Raw genomic sequence first — 15,738 nt, 5'->3', positions numbered from 1 at the left:
GAATATTAAGAAGTGTTAATGTATTAAGAGCATAACTTCCAAGTTTCACTACAGGTAACCTTCTTTTCTACTTGACATAAAACCCGAGATGCTCCCCCTTCTCTTCAAGGACTGTGAGTCCATTGCCCATGAACCTGAATCTGTTCCGGCTGTTGTACTCAAAGTTGAAGTCCTCAGTCCTGAAGCTCTCCAAAATTTCCTTGTAGTGAATGATGCTCCCTGCATACATGGCGGTTACCTTGCCGTCCACCTTGTTGTTCTTGTACCAGGATCGGCAGCCACTTGTCCAGACGGTTCGCTTCAAGAACTCGTGGGTGTAGGCGTTGTAGTCAGCCGTTGCATCAGTATCGACTGTGACAGACCTATTTGAGATTTAGTATGAGCATCTCCGTATGAGTAGAGGTAAGAGTGAGGGTACATACTTGATATCGCCCGTTGAGATCTTTTTGATCCACCTCATAATGTAGTTGGCTGTCCAATCCATAACTGACAACAGGCTCCCATGGCCGACCGGGCAGTTGGGTCCGTTGAAAATGAAATAGTTTGGCATGTTGGGAGCGCAGATACCAAAGTAGGCTGCTGGATCGTCCCGCCACTGGTCTGCAAGCTTGACACCATTCTTACCAACCACTTCCCAGAATGGGGTGAAGCTGACATCGAAGCCGGTAGCGCAAACAATGATATCAAACTCCTCCTCGGAACCATTTGCAGCCACAATTCCAGTCTCGGTGACCTTCTTGATGCCCGAGAACTCTATGGCCACATTTGGCTCCTGGAGTGCTTCAAGATAGCCTTCGCCAGGAGTAAGTCGGCGGCAGCCCACCTTCCAGTCAGGGATCAACTTGGCGCAGAGGTCGGGGTCGTGGTTGAGTCTTCTTTGCATTTCGTCCTGAAACACCTTGGCCGCGGCTTTCTGCTGAGGAGTATCGACGACAAGGGCGTAGAAAAATTGGTTGAAGTGATGCTCGATGAGCTTGCGCATCTCGCGCAGCTTTTCGGGATTTTCCCGGAACTCCTTCTTCTGCTCTTCAGTGTACTGAAAGTTCTTTCCTTCAGGAGTGAGCTCTGCCGCGAAGTTGGACGAAATCCAAGTGGGCGATCTGATATAGTTGACAATCTTGGCCGCCGCTGGTTGCATCTTGGGCAAGATCTGGATTGCCGAGGAACCATTGCCGATAATGGCGACACGCTTGCCGGTCCAATCAAAAGATGTGTCCCAAGCAGCACTGTGTAGTCGTCTGCCCTTGAAAGAGTCCAGCCCTTTGATTTCCGGCCAACGCCATTTATGGAGGATGCCGGACCCATTGACTAACACATCTGCCTCATCCTTGATGACGGTTCCGTTCTGGTTGACCTCAATCCTCCACTTCCCCGAAGCCTCATCCCAGATGGTTGAAGTAACCTTGCTGTTCAGCTGGACACGCTCATCGAGTTGATATTTATCCGTGGTCCTCTTGATGTACTCCCAAATTTCTGGGCCCGCGGCATAAAAGCTAGTCCAATCGGGATTTGGTTCGAAGGGGAAGGTGTAAATATGAGCTGGAACCTGGATGGGATGGATGTTAATTGGCATGATCCAGTTTTGCTTTACTTGGTAGCACCTACGTCGCACGCCACACCTGGGTATCTGTTTTCCAGCCATGTTCCGCCTATGTCGGAGTTCTTTTCGTAAATAACCAGATCCATGTGCTCTTTCATTTCCAGTTGGTGCTTGTACTTGTACGCCATCATCAAGCCAGAGTAGCCAGCTCCGACACAAACAACTCGGAGCTTGCGAGGTTTGTAAACCGGCTTTTCCAAGACGGGAACCCAGTTGGAGGGATTATCAAGACCTGATTCCCGTTGCGTGCCAGCGGCAGTGGCTTTGTAGGTCGCTTCGAGGCTCGGAGTCATCTTTGAGAATGGGGTTCTGAATTGAGAATTTCGAGCGCAGCAGTGAAGTGACGATTGAATGAAGGCTTGGTTGGAAGTTGGGAAGAAGAGCATTTTCGAAGAAATCACATTACATATATACATGTAAACTGTCATGTAGACGTGTGTCCGAGACCATGATTCTAGCACGCCGATTCATCGGCTCAGCAGTCTCAGCTACATCACCGGAGAAGGTCGAGACTAACACGCCGAGTCTAGATTTCACTGCAGTTATGGCCTCGCTGAACTGGATCCGAAACGCTTGTTAGGGGGGTGTTTGCTTGTTCGGGCCAGCCCGCAAAGTACGTGGACATTCTTCCCGATGCACATTTCGGAAATGTAAACCCACAAGGGAGACAGATCCAAAGCAGGGAAAGGACTAACTAGTCGACAATGAACGCAGGGCAACACACAATCCCACTGGTCATGGGGGCGCTGGCCCTTCGGAGCGACGCACTTGCCAGAACCCCGGATCGGAAGCCGGGTCTCGTCGGGACCCCTTCTTTGATAAATCCGGGATCGGGATACCCCTCAGCTTCTCATCTGCGAGACATGCTGGCCAAGAACCCCGCCCCCAGAGGGCGGTCCCCCAGACCCCAGACCCCGGAGTGGCGAGGATCCTAGCCGTTTCCGGGGTAGCGTACCTGAAAGTTGAGTGGTCCAGCCAGTGGCGATAAAGGTGATTGATTTCTTGATTTCTTCAAGTTCACTCCAGTACCCGCCCCCTCATCTCTTATGTGGCTCAGTCAAGTACATCACCCGTGGCTTCTACAGTAGCCCGCAGAGTATGCCATAGCATTTCGTGGCATTGTGTCGTCTAGACGCATGTATCCTACTTGATCGCGGAAAATCAGTCAGATCTCATCGTAAAATGCAGCTTCCACGATGCCTGGTAATGCCAAGAAAGAGAGTGCAGCGTAGGAGTGTCACCAGTACTCGGAGCTTGTGGGACTAAATCCCTGCCGAGTTACTTGCGCGGGGACTTCCACCCACTGCTAGAGTGCTATCAGAGCATCAGGATACTATAATGGCAATCTGTTTGTGCACTATTGCTACCACAACGGGCTGATCCAGACTAACAGTAATTGGCTTAGATCCATGCCTAGGAATACAGCAAGTGAGCACCCATGTCGGTTAACGGGCACTTGGTACTCGGGCGTCCCATAAACGCCGTGCTGGATCCGCGTTTGCCCCGTCCCCAGCATCCAACACTACCTACGATGAGCAGACCGCCCCTGTTGTTACGCTGTTTCCCATCGTAAACGACAATATCCGAACTATGAGCACTGCCATGCCCACGCGGAAAGTCAAAAGAAGCGAGCGTCGCCGGTGCGCAAAGGCCTGTGACAACTGCAAACGCCGCAAGGAACGCTGTGATGGCTGCCACCCGTGCGGACGCTGTCGCAGTCGCCATGTCTCCGATGACTGCACCTTCACTTCTTCGCCGCGGCTTTCAAGCATCAACCCGATCATCAGCAGACCGGGGGCTCTTCCCGAAGTCCACGACATCCCCGCTCAGGACAATTTGTCTGGTTTGAGGTGGACAGCCAGCCACGAGGAGCCTTCTGCTGCAGCCCACTCAAGTAGCAGTCCTCTTTTGCACGGCTTCAACGGCCTCGACATCACCCACATCCCACAGGTATCAAGGCTGATCCAAGATGGCCATGGAAAAGTCATGTTCATCGGCGATTCCGCCAATCTTGCCTTCCTACAAATCATCCGTCGCTTGGTCCGCGAGTCCCTAGGGCCCTGCCAATTTGCAGAGGATCCATTGGGTCACCTCTTGATTGAGACGACACCTCCCAACCAGTCAGACTGGATCCTAGAGATGGTGAGCCGGCCACCAACCAGACCTGAGCCAGCCGACGCCCAGTATCTCATCACCTGGTATCTACGCGCCACCAACTGTTTGCTCAATCTATATGACGAACGGGAACTGTACCAAGTTTGGTCTCGATGGATACAAGCCATAGATGACGGACGGGAGCCAAAGGCAGTGAGCGCCATCTTATTCCTCATATTCGCCATCGGAGCCCAGGCCTGCCCAGACGATCGAGACGACGATGCCGAGCGATACTTCAACTACGGGCGATTCTTGACTATCTCGGGCATCATGGAAGAACCAGGTCTCTCGACTGTTCGGGCCAATATCCTCATAACCATGTACCTTCTGGCGGCCTCGCGGAGGAACGCAGCTTTTATGTACTTGGGGACTGCGGTGCGTGCTGCTTACGCACTGGGTATCCATCGGCGTGACATCAACGCCCTTTTCGACCTGGCCGATTATACGGCACGCGAGAAGCTTTGGAAAGCCTTACGCATACTTGACTTGTTCATGAGTGCGTCTCTTGGTCGCCCGCCCTCGACGCACGAGACACGAGATACGTCTGCCAAGGCCAACTACTCTGCCTGCAATGACCTATGCGCCATCTTCGAGGACATTCTCACCGATGTATACTCGAAGCGCATGGTCTCGACGGATATCCTAGAGAGAATAACCGAACACCACCGGCAATGGACCAACAAATTTCTTACAGGCTTGGCGGTTGATGATATCCAACCGACTCAATTTATCGAGGTGGACGGAGGGAGGACGATTCCCAACATTGGCCTCTTTCACCTAAAAGAGGCTTACTACTGGACGATAATGCTCCTCGCACGACCTTTCTTGATTGAGAACGTATCTAGACACCTGTCAAAGGTGGCTGCAGACGATCCACTCGAAGCTGAGAATGGAGTAGCCGAGTCTTCCTCCGACTTGGTTGTGACCCGCGCCTGCGTTGACTCCGCCATCCGCACCGTAGACCTTCTTCGAGTGCTCCAGACGAGTGAGGAAGTTCCAAAACGGTTGCCAGTTGTGGTCAACTCGCTGTTCATGGCAGCCTTGGTCATTGGGTTAGCGCAGCTCGGCGACATGAGCCGCCTGTTCCCCCTTGAGAAGAGCCTATCTTGTGCAAGGGCATTGCTCGCCATTTTCGGCCGCCATGATGCTGTGGCGAGCAGGAACTTGGCCATCGTCGATAATCTCCAGACAGCATGCAGCCTGTATCTCGAGAAGATGGAATCTCGCAGGATGGAACGGCAGAGCATCCTCGTTGGAGGGCTTTTCGGCGTTGTCCATGATGATACAACGACGGACTACCCTGTCGCGGTAGAAAGGGAGGAGGCCCACGAGGAGCAGCAGGACTGTACCAGGCTACCCAGACTGGACCATGCACCCTTCATAAACCCGGGAAGGTTGCCTAGTTGCAGTAACGGCAACTCTCTATCGTCCATCAGCTCCGGAACCGAGCCGATGATTGGCTTGAGCACCGATCTCCAAGGCATGGATGATCTGATACTGCCCATGTACCCGAGGACACTGATGTTTGAGACATTCGATAAAGATATTCCTCTCTTCCCCACCGTAGATGCGAGACACCCTGCATGGGATTTAGGGCAGGAAAATGAAGGAGAACTTCTTATTTAATCTAAGAGGTCAACTTCAATTATCTACTCGACATCCGGTCCCAAGATGATTCCCTGCCCCGAAGCGAGAGTTAGAGCCATGTACCTTGATTATCGGAAGTGGCGAGGTTTGGGTGTTTGAGACCCTGAGACATCGTATCTCAGGGTTGAAATTTCCCAGAATCACGTTATGCGAGACGGATGGTCAGTAGCAGAGACATCACACATTTTCAAAGAGATCTTGAAATGCAAGATGAAAACGATGTTTGTTCCAGGCTCACTCTTGTCCGCTATTCTTATGATCACATCAGTCTCTTACATGTTCCCAATAACCCACTTAACGCCCGAGAAGGCATTTCGCAGGAACTCTCTAGTCTCAGGTAGGGTAGGGAACATCCAAAAACAATGCGGCAGACCGTCATAATGGTCAGTTCTGACATGGACGCCTTGGCTCTTCATCGAACCGGCCACGATCTTCCCATCGTCTCTCAAAGGGTCCAAACCACAGGTCACTATATACGTCGTGGGTAAAAGGCCGTGACTGGCTTGATCGAGGCCAACAAAGTAGTCGGTGTCGTCTGCTTTCGCATTGCATTCATTGAAGAAGGACATCAGGGATGCCACGTCGATGATCGGGGTGTCTTTCGCGTTGTCCTTGAATGCTGTATGCTGTAAGTGATATCTCTCCGGCACATTATCCGGGTGGAACATGACCGGGCTGAAGGCAGCGATGCCTTTCACGGCGTCCTTGGGCAGTTCCGCAGAGCCAAGTGCGACTTTGCGTGCCACTGCAAAGGCAAGGGCGCCACCAGCCGAGGTACCAATGGTATAGAGTTTGTTTGGTTCACCACCCAAAGCCGTCGCATTGTGGTATGCCTTTTTGGTGTTGGTGTTGTTAGCGTTTACATTTCGGCCACTCATGGGATAAGATCAGAGCAACACACCCATTGGAACATTTTGAGAGCGTCCTGCAGCTGTGCTGGTGATTTGTGGGCTGGCGCTTTTCTGTAGTTCACGCTGATGATCAAAGTGTTTGCATTCTGAGCAATTGCTCGGCAAAGCGCATCCTCAGTCTCAAGATCTCCCAGGACGAAGCCACCGCCATGGAAGAAAACGCCTATGGGAAGCCTGTCTTGGGCGTTGGTTTCGCGGTGTGGACTATAGATGCGATACTTGGTGCCTTCGTAAGTGTTGTCTTGAGTCGATACTGTGCTGTACGGCTGGGGATCGGCTGGGGCCAGGAGAGCCTGGAGACCGGCGAACTGAGAAGTCATCTCCTCCGCGTCTCCTCTAAGCACGGGACGGGTACCGCCCAGCCCTTCCTCCACCTTCAAACTGTTAGACCCATGCTGGTTATTCTTTCCGGGGCGAAAAAAACTTGCCTTGAGCCACGAAGGAGAGAAGTTCATGTTGACGTAAGGTAATGGTAATTGAGATGGAATATTAAAGGCGTAGGTTTAGAATGAGTAGGCTGTAATTTCGAGGAGGCTAATATGGGACTTTGCCTGCTCTTGAGAAGGAATAGAAAGTTAAATATGTATGGCACGAGGAAGGACCAAGACTATCTCTTCTAACGCTAGGACAGGACCAAGAGACCTCTTAATTGCAGCTTTTCGGGAAGCCCTTAGCCGAAGTTGAAACTCTTTATGTCTTCGGGTATCATGCAGCCATGGTGTGGTACAAGGGTAGCAACGGGCCGCGCTGCTTCAGGAGGATCGCCAACTCCACCCAGTATGAAAATGTCACTGTTAGAAGTTGTATCCTCGCTGATATTTTATAGTAAAAGATTAACCAGTAACAAGAGATACAAAGAGAACTACGATATATCGGCATATTAATACTAATATATTTACTTTTGAAGCCTATGTTATCTAAAGAGATCTACGAGGCTTCGTTCCATACTTCTATACTACAGGAAATCTCCAAATAGCTTCAGGGAGTCAAAAACCAAAGAGATTTCAGTCAAAGTATTCCAGGTACCGTAAGGGATTAACGGCCACGGTAAAACTTTGGAAAGATGCCTCCGTGACTGATGAATTGCGCACCCGAGCCACAAGACTTGAAACTTCAATCCGGGAGGCCGGATCGAAACCGGCGTTGGCTTCGGACTCGTTCCATAAATCAAGCCGGATCGGATCGGCTTTGCCCCCCCGGCTTCCGATCCGATACACAGCCACTTCGGGATCATAAAGCGCCACTTCAGCATCATGCAACGCCCATCACGCCGGAATATCCCATTATAATGGATATAAATAGTATTGAATGTTCAGAGCGTACTTATGGTTTCCGAAATCTTGTGTTTTTCACTTTTATATCAATTTTTGTCACTATCTAATGCGCATTCATATCAATCGAGAATCTCCTCTATTTATGTTTCCGCAACTAACGGTCCATGACAAGGAACACGATATTCAGGAACGATATTTACTCAAATAAAACGCGTTACATTCGATTCCCATCCTGAAAGCTCTATAATAATACACAAAAAGAACATGTATCTCAAGCTCTTGATCGCCGCTGATACTCAGGCTAGAAGCAAGGCGCTCAGCAGCGACGTCCACCCATACGTCGCCCTCCTCCCATCATTCCTCCACCCATGCGAGGGCCGCCCATCCGTGGACCTCCCATACCCATACGTCCTCCGCCCATATGGCCTCCGTGATGATGGTGGTGAACCACAGTGACTGGACGAGGGCCCACCATGACGCCGCGGGGCTGTCTTCGTGGAACGGGGAGGCACATTGTGAATATTGAAGTGGTTTTCAGTGTTTGTTTTGTGTGGTTGATTGAGAGTTGCTTGTCGGGATTGGGTAGAAGTGGGTCTTTATGGTTGTTCTGGCAGAATATCCTTTTGAAGAGGTCTGATTGTAATGAGTTGTTTCAGGTTGTATTTCAGGGGTGATTGGTGGTTGTGATGATTATGAAAGAATGAAGAGGGGGGATTGTAGATCATATATAGTTTTCCAGATATCTTGCTTTGCCCATAACAAGCAGGACGAATGACGCCAAAGCAGAATGAACCAGCTTCGGTAAGCGTTCGATAATGACGCCACACAATCGCGCAACGCCGATGTCCCTCAAACGAATTCTCTAGGCTCAGCTTTGGCTGGATAGAAATTGAGTTGGGGCTGGCGTTAGATGGAAACTTTGTCTCAGCGCCGAGGCTCAGCTCATCACGCATTCCTCTGGGTAACAAAAAACAGGAGACGGACGCTACCAAATCACCGCTATTGTGTTGACATTGGTCACTGATTTAACTACTTTTCCACAAAGAATATTATTTAAAATCTAAATATTCATCAATAGCAGATCTTAAAGTATTATCTGGTCAATCTTCATATGAATTAAGACATTATTAAAGGTGTTATGGCTATCCTGAAGCTCATGGGCCAGTTTCGTGTTTTTTGTCTCCCCTAGGCATTGCAACGTCACTGAGCCGGTAGCTCCGACCACAAGGTTGCCAAGCACATCCAAGACGGCTCAGCTCTGGCTTGGCACACCATTATGACGACGATCCCAAACTTAGACGGACGTTCCGTATTCTTTGTCCTCGGCTAAATCACCTCACTGAATATCCACTTTTTGCCTCTCCTGAATTGAGATAGTAATACCAGTGCTAAGAAGAAGTGCCCTCCTGGAGTTACGCCTGTGTTGTTTCCGTTGGGTTGCTCGGAAGCCCACCCCCCACCGCTTGTTCGAGCCCTTGACCTGTCTTCTGTCTTCTGGCGCAGTTATTCCATCAAGGGCCGGGCTTCAACTATAATAAAGAACACATTCAGCAGAAACTACGTTGGCTCCAACGATATCGTGTACGCTGTCGAGCCAGCCCGCCCCTGGCTTGCAAATTCCCGGGCAAGATGGCATCCGATATCCCCTATCGTCATTTGCTCACTGAGCGAGAGTGTTTCTCATCCGCCTCTACCCTGTATTCCCGTCCTGGATCCCGGATTACTTCTGAGTACACCTGGCTTACCGCGAGACGCGTTACCTCTGAGTCAAACTCGGTTCTTTGCCAGAATGTCTGCAGCTGCCTATGATGCTATGAGGTGTTGATAGTGTTCTTTTACATAGTTGAAGCCTAGCTCTTTATGGGATAGCTGCGCCAGAAGATAGATAGATAGTGGCCATCCGGCCGGTAGACCTAGATCTCGTTGTTATCAGACCCAGCATAGATACAATCGACATCCGAATCATCCCGCACCAATACTTTGGTACCCTTTTCTCAGTCGAATTACAGAACGACCTTCATACCTACAGATCTAACGGGACTGTAGACTTGCCCAAGGATGGCATTCTCGTGAGCGAGGAATTTATGAAGGCACTCCTCATTGTCGCTAGTCCTATTACGACCCTCGCGGTTACGTCACGTCGCCTCCACACCCAAAGGAAGCAACGGACCTATCAAGAGGAAGACCGACAAGACATAAGACCGATGTCGGCCTAGGACCGACGCGGGCCAGGAACGACATCGCTCCCAAGCATAGTCGGCCCAAGGCTAAACACTTAAGTATATAGAACACGCTCACTTGCACTTTCTTATATACGAGCTACCTCAGCTATCAATACAACTTAGTTACACTCAATACCTTTGAGCATATTACCAGACGTGACTTATACCCTATTTAAGATAACGCTAGTATCCCCTCTGCTAACATAAACCCAGCACGACCGGATTATCCCCTGGGGACCCCACGATCGTCACACGTTGCGAGCCAGGTTGACGATGTGATGCTTCTCGTAGAACCGGCAGATTCGCCGCGCACCTTGAAGGCTAAGGTTATAGTATATTACACACAACTTGCAATAGTTGGATCAGCTCAACAACTCCAATACCTAAGCTTTAAACATTCTTGGCACAAGGTAGTCAAATATGACCTGGTGCAGCCTTGACGAGGTTCCCTGGTGGCAGTGCGTGCTTCCACCCTCGACTCTTGTAATTTGGGCCAGGGTTTTTTCACACCTCAACTTGTCAAACAGGATCTGTGGTTGCCCCTTTAGAAAATGGTCATCTGGTGCATCCAAAATCAGCATCGGAGTCGTAATGTTCTCGACCAGGCCCTTCACGGTGTACTTGGTGACCTCACGGAACACCTCGGCAGCCGAGTCCACCCCCAGGGTCCATTTTGCATTCAGGATCCCCCATCTCAAGCCTGTCGAGAGGCTCATCATGATTTTTGTCATAAGCTCGATCGGGAAGTCCCAGTGCCGGTTGAGCATCCAGCGGGCCGGGCCCGGCAGTTCTTGGTGGAAGGCGCTTCCAAAATCGAAAACGCCGTCGTCGAGAACGATGGCGGCCGCGCGGTGCTCAGCGGCAGCGGCTCGCGCAACAAGGTAGCCGCCCATGCTCCAACCGAAGATGACGATCTTGTCCGGTGCCGTCTCGGGCCGGCTGAGAGCGTAGTCCACGACGGGGGACAATACGCATTCCCAATCCGGCAGGAAAACCAAGCCCTGACGTCTCAAGGCTTCGCCTTGCCCTGGACCGTCAAAGGCGAGGACGTTGAACCCGCGCTCCAATGCTGGCGCTGCGATGGCGAACCATGCTTCCTCCTTGACCGAGTCGAACCCGCCGTTGAAGATGATGGTGGGGCGCGGGACCGGAGGTCCAGGCGGACTGACGAAAAAGCCAGGCAGTATCGTCTTCTCGTATGGTATCCGGATCTCGTCAAAGTTGTGCGCTGTCAGCTTCATGGCTGAGGTGAAACTCTCGGTGGACAGCCGGGTCAGCTCTTCGGCCACCTCGTCGTTCTTCGGATCCCGTCGTCGGTAGAACTCGGCCGTCCGGTAGTAGTTAGAGGCGCGTAGGAAGGCCTCCTGCGCACTCATGTTGTTGCCCGCGGACAAACTCGCCTCGGCACCGCGAACAGCGCGGTCGGCTGCCACTCTCCATTCGCGCATCCAGCTCTCTTCGTCGCCGGGAGAGATGAGAGAGCATATGGCGATGACCTCTGCCACGTCGGCGCCTCCGTAGTTGCTGTAGGCGGCTGCTCTCAGGGCTTCGTAGCCAAAGGAGCTATCACGCGGAAAGAAATGTTTCATCAGGAAGGCCATGGCGGGCAAAGACTGCCAAGTGTCGAGTATGGAGATGAAAGGGGTGAGTGAGATAAGTGAAGAGGAGACGTGCGTGTCGAGTCAGGATCGCGAGCCAAAACCAAGTGTGGAGGTGACGTGAATGTGGAGGAGAGCTCACGCGGACAACCCATTTATATCCAACTTTTGCGTATCGAGTCAAGACCAGTTCGGAACAGCGATGTACTAGCAAACGCTCCCTATTTCGGGCCGAGCGCCATTCGGTCGGGGTTAGAGCTCGGGATTTTGGGTTGGAGGCGGGGTTAATTACCATGGCGGGAAAATATCGGACATGGTACGTCTTGTTGGGCCTTACATGCCAACGCTCCACCCCTTCGCGACAACTTCGTCATTTCCCAAGATATCAACAAGCCGGAGGAAAGAACAAGCAGTTCGACTTCCAAATGTAGATAGCCAAGTAGTTAGTACAAATGATTCTTCTTTCGCGCGTGCCCTGTTCAATTCGTGACTGCACAATGATTTTCTCCGCCGCCCTCGCCTTCTAAGCCTAGCAATTGGCCTCAAGTGATAGGTGCTGAACCTCGGGAGCTTCAGGGGCCCTTCAGGCCATCCTCTTTTTAAAGGCCTTGTGTATACACAGTACTACTAGCATTGTATTGTACCGTAAATCCTGACCAACCGGTGCAACGATTAGCTACTAAAGTGGGCATGCAAGACGTCGTTTGCACCGAATATCAACGCCAACACCGCATGCCACCCACTGCAGACTCCCGCTGCGGTACAGTCGGTATTTGGGTCAAAGCCGGGTCTGCTCTGGAACTGTGCCTTCACCCCCCCAAAAAACCACTCAAGGGCTCCAGCCCTTCAAAATGCGCAAATCCAGCCTCTGCGAAAGTCAAGTTCCACCACTCCAGTCCCTGTTGGTCCAGATTCAGGTCCTCCATTGAATCTTTGGGTTGGTCGATATCCTGCCCCCTGAGATCGGTTGAGATCGGAGTAAAGCCTGCAAGGCCTTCTTGGGCCCCGACTCCGGCACTATCAATCGTTGCCAAAGGCTGCAGCGGCATTCCACCTTGGTGAAGTACGGAAAGATCGGATCCGACCAGGGCTTGATTCCTTACATGATCCGTGACAACATTTTCTGGTATGTTTGTTGCCCCAGCCATCGGCGCGCTTTGACATGCGGCTTCAGTTGGGATTTGTGCCAGAGCTGCACGAAGCCTTTCCCTCTAGATGCAACGTAGAAATCAGCATTAGCATAAAGGTCGAGCGAGGACAGACATGAGACAAGTTGATAGACTTACAGGAGTTTGCAAAACTCTCCAATACACAGAGAGCGCGCCCAAAAGGTCAAGAATGGCTCGCACAGTCGATAGACCAGCCCCCCCTGAAGTTGCAGAGCACCGGAATGAATCTCCGCTAGAACAGCTGTTCCGAATTGCCATCTCGTGGGCGATGATGACCCCTCCTGTAATAAATGCACCATAGCCAACGAGAGGGCTGATGTAGGAAACATCAAGTGGAGCTCGGAGATAGGAGTCGAGCAATGTCGCGAATCGTTGTGCGTAGGTGAGAACCTTCCTTGCACTGTTTCGCACTTCCTCGGGCCTTGCCCCTGGATCGAGCGATGAGCCAGAAAACAGAGGGACAACAGTGGAGTGCAAAGCCATTTGGCACATGTAGCACAGTGCGTCCAACATGTGGAAAAGGTGGGTGTCTGTGAAGGTGGTGTTTGCCGACGTTGGGTGATCCTGACGAGGCAACTCCTGGTAGATAGCCGAGGCAAGTGACGACAGATCGGACAATCTCCCGAACTTCGTTGCGACTGTCAGTCTTTTGGATTCAACAACGAATTGCTGGATCTTTGCCCTAAACTCAAAGTTAGCCTGGGTACTTGACTGGCTATAACCAGAGCTTACCACACTCCCACCACCTTCACCAAGGACGCAGAGAATGGTAGGCACCTTGTGGCGTCTTGGCTCTGGCCCGACACAGAGGGCCTCCACTCCGTGGTCATGGTTACGCCGAGAACAACTCTCCAACCGACTGACGTGTTGTCAATCCGTCCTGGCAGTGGGATTCCTTCCGTCTCCAGCCAGGCCGATCTGAGATACGGCTCTGGCTGTGCAATAATGCACATGGAAGCCCAGCATGACCAGAAGCACCGTCGTTCCAGCTCTGCATGTAGCGGAGGCGGAGAGTTGGCGCTGCGACCCTTATTTCTCTGGCCGTATGCCAAAGCGCGGCAGCTGCGATACGCCAGGGCTAGGAAACAAGACGATTAGCTAGTGTGTGTGCCCAGAAGGTTCGAGAGGATCATACCGTGACACATATCCCCCTTCCACGCGTCTCCACGCCCGAACCAGTACAGAGTGAGACATTCCAGCGCTTGAACCATGTGCAATGTCGGTTCATGCATGATCAGTCCCATAACATCCCTCATGGAGTCCTCTGCCCATGGCACGCTGCACACGTGGAAAACACTCAGGGCTCTGAGCTCGGAAAACTCGGACATGTCACCTCGAGCATCGCCGGCATTTTGGGGGGCTAGGAATCTATCCCAGTCGTGGAGTTAGCCTCCTGGTCATGTCAAGTAGCAAAGAGGACCTACAGCGAAGCCAGCGCAAATATCCCCTTCAGTAGGTAGTCTGGCAATTTCCCTTCAATGTATTCCTGGAAGAGCATCGGCTTGCAAAAGAGAAGTGAAGCGTTGTAGATTCTGGCAAAGTAGATTTCGAGCAAAGAAAGCCCCACAGCCCGTGAAGGGAGCGGCGAACAGGCATTTGGTACGCTGCCTCGATCCGGGCTTGCACTCGAAATGGATGGGCCGGTGTTCCTGAGGTGTGTCGAGTATGACTACATGGAGTCGCGATACTTAGCCCTGTCTGTTGTTCGAGTGGTGGGCTGGGGATGGTTATAGGCTTTGGCGTAGTGAATCAGGAGATGGCGTACAACATACCTCGAAATTGAAGCTATTGGGGAGCTTGTCCAGATAAGGAACTTCATCTTGGGAATTAGTGGCAGAGAAAAGGTGGCCCTGGTCCCCTGTGGCATCTTGTGGTTGGCGAGGCAACTCCGTAGTGACTTTGCTACGTTGTAGTTCTTCCACCAGAGACCGGTTGGCTTCAGCGTCCCGATCCAGAGAGCCAGGGCTATTTCCGTGAAGAGCACGCCTTGTTGTGCTGTGCAAAGAGGTCCGTGGCCTTGACGATCGGCGAGCCGGATTGGTACGTCTGCGGTCTGCCAGAGCCGGATAGATGCAGCAGGCGCCCAACCGTCTGCATCGCACACATATCGGCCGTTGGCGACTGCATTTTAGCTGTGACAGGCGATAATCTGATCAGCGACAGTGCGGCTCTGGGCACGGTATCATGCTTTCCTTCTCACCTTTTGGTCCCGGCATCGCTGGCAAGCGGTCACAGACCTGTCAAGCCAATGAGACAATGGTTCCGCAACAGTCTCTTTGGAAACCAGACAAAACAGCTTACCGATTATTCTCCTCCATCGAATAGCTCATCCAGATAAGCGTCTATTTGAAGGAAGGCTTCTTGGGGACGCCAAGCTCCATGTTCGAGAGCCTTGATGGAGACGGAATGTTGTTGATTGAACGGTGCGTGCAAGCGTAGGGCACGATGGGTTCGGTCTCAAGTTGATGGAGTTGTGGTTGTTTTGTTTTGGTTGATTCAACCGGTCTTGCGGGGAGCCCTACTTCTGGGCACCCAGAACTGGCTGAACCTCGCTGGAACTGGCCCACTTCGCCGGCTTGGCGGTCCGTGCGCTCCCTTATTCACACCAATGTGGCCGAGGCATCTGGATTCCCCAGGTGAAAGCTCTGCGATCGAAGCCATCACAAACCTGAGGAGGAATCCGCCGTTCAGATAATTCACAAAGGAACATTGACAAAGGCTCTATCGTACAGAGGCGTGAATGGTATTGGCGTCCTACATAGTACAGACATGCCTTCCTCCGAGGTCTGCAACCCCCTTTTCGAATTGGGGTTGAGCCGCCCCGTCTCACATACTGGAGATTCATAGGCGACCGAACAACGAGGACCTGCTTTTAAATCTGCCCTTGACTTCCCGCTACAATAAAGAACGGTTTCCCTGCTCCCTTCTTTCGGTGTTTTGGGAGCGGTACCCTGTCATCGATCGATACCTCAGTATCTCCGAAACATGGTCCTTCGATGTCAAGTTCGGGCCGAGCCCCACGTTCGTTCGGCGCCACAGGCCGGACCACAAGCGAAGCCCGGAAATTTGCAGGGTCATCGTCGGAGCGCGTACCAAGCACAGTATCCCGTACCTCGGTGGTAAATGAACAGCTGAACAGGTATGGATTGTCTGACACGACCTG

At 51.8% G+C, this 15,738-nt stretch overlaps 5 protein-coding genes across 5 annotated transcripts; 1 reads left to right on the top strand and 4 right to left on the bottom strand.

Moving 5' to 3' along the window:
* Window positions 1–67: 67 nt before the first annotated feature.
* MRS44_008469 (uncharacterized protein) lies at window positions 68–1,893 on the bottom strand (the record flags this gene model as incomplete). The annotated part of the gene is made up of 3 exons (XM_046283618.2): window positions 68–362; window positions 423–1,546; window positions 1,606–1,893. 3 exons carry the CDS (start codon window positions 1,891–1,893, stop codon window positions 68–70), a joined length of 1,707 nt encoding a protein of 568 aa, XP_046131911.2.
* A 1,309-nt stretch (window positions 1,894–3,202) lies between these two features.
* On the top strand, window positions 3,203–5,380 carry MRS44_008468 (uncharacterized protein; the record flags this gene model as incomplete). The annotated part of the gene is made up of 1 exon (XM_065620941.1): window positions 3,203–5,380. One exon carries the CDS (start codon window positions 3,203–3,205, stop codon window positions 5,378–5,380), a length of 2,178 nt encoding a protein of 725 aa, XP_065477013.1.
* Window positions 5,381–5,673: 293 nt separating this feature from the next.
* MRS44_008467 (uncharacterized protein) lies at window positions 5,674–6,767 on the bottom strand (the record flags this gene model as incomplete). The annotated part of the gene is made up of 2 exons (XM_046284072.2): window positions 5,674–6,234; window positions 6,303–6,767. 2 exons carry the CDS (start codon window positions 6,765–6,767, stop codon window positions 5,674–5,676), a joined length of 1,026 nt encoding a protein of 341 aa, XP_046131909.1.
* A 3,289-nt stretch (window positions 6,768–10,056) lies between these two features.
* MRS44_008466 (uncharacterized protein) lies at window positions 10,057–11,409 on the bottom strand (the record flags this gene model as incomplete). The annotated part of the gene is made up of 2 exons (XM_065620940.1): window positions 10,057–10,129; window positions 10,319–11,409. The coding sequence occupies 2 exons, from the start codon at window positions 11,407–11,409 to the stop codon at window positions 10,057–10,059; spliced, it is 1,164 nt and encodes a 387-aa protein (XP_065477012.1).
* An 806-nt stretch (window positions 11,410–12,215) lies between these two features.
* MRS44_008465 (uncharacterized protein) lies at window positions 12,216–14,791 on the bottom strand (the record flags this gene model as incomplete). The annotated part of the gene is made up of 7 exons (XM_065620939.1): window positions 12,216–12,617; window positions 12,693–13,257; window positions 13,308–13,653; window positions 13,711–13,943; window positions 14,000–14,224; window positions 14,348–14,696; window positions 14,776–14,791. The coding sequence occupies 7 exons, from the start codon at window positions 14,789–14,791 to the stop codon at window positions 12,216–12,218; spliced, it is 2,136 nt and encodes a 711-aa protein (XP_065477011.1).
* Between the last annotated feature and the right edge of the window lie 947 nt (window positions 14,792–15,738).

Source organism: Fusarium solani (genome assembly GCF_023522795.1).
Source record: "Fusarium solani strain SB1 chromosome Unknown bctg00000005, whole genome shotgun sequence".
NCBI classification, from domain to species: domain Eukaryota; kingdom Fungi; phylum Ascomycota; class Sordariomycetes; order Hypocreales; family Nectriaceae; genus Fusarium; species Fusarium solani.
Note: the sequence above shows the minus strand (reverse complement) of the source record. Positions and strands in the feature narration are given on the sequence as shown.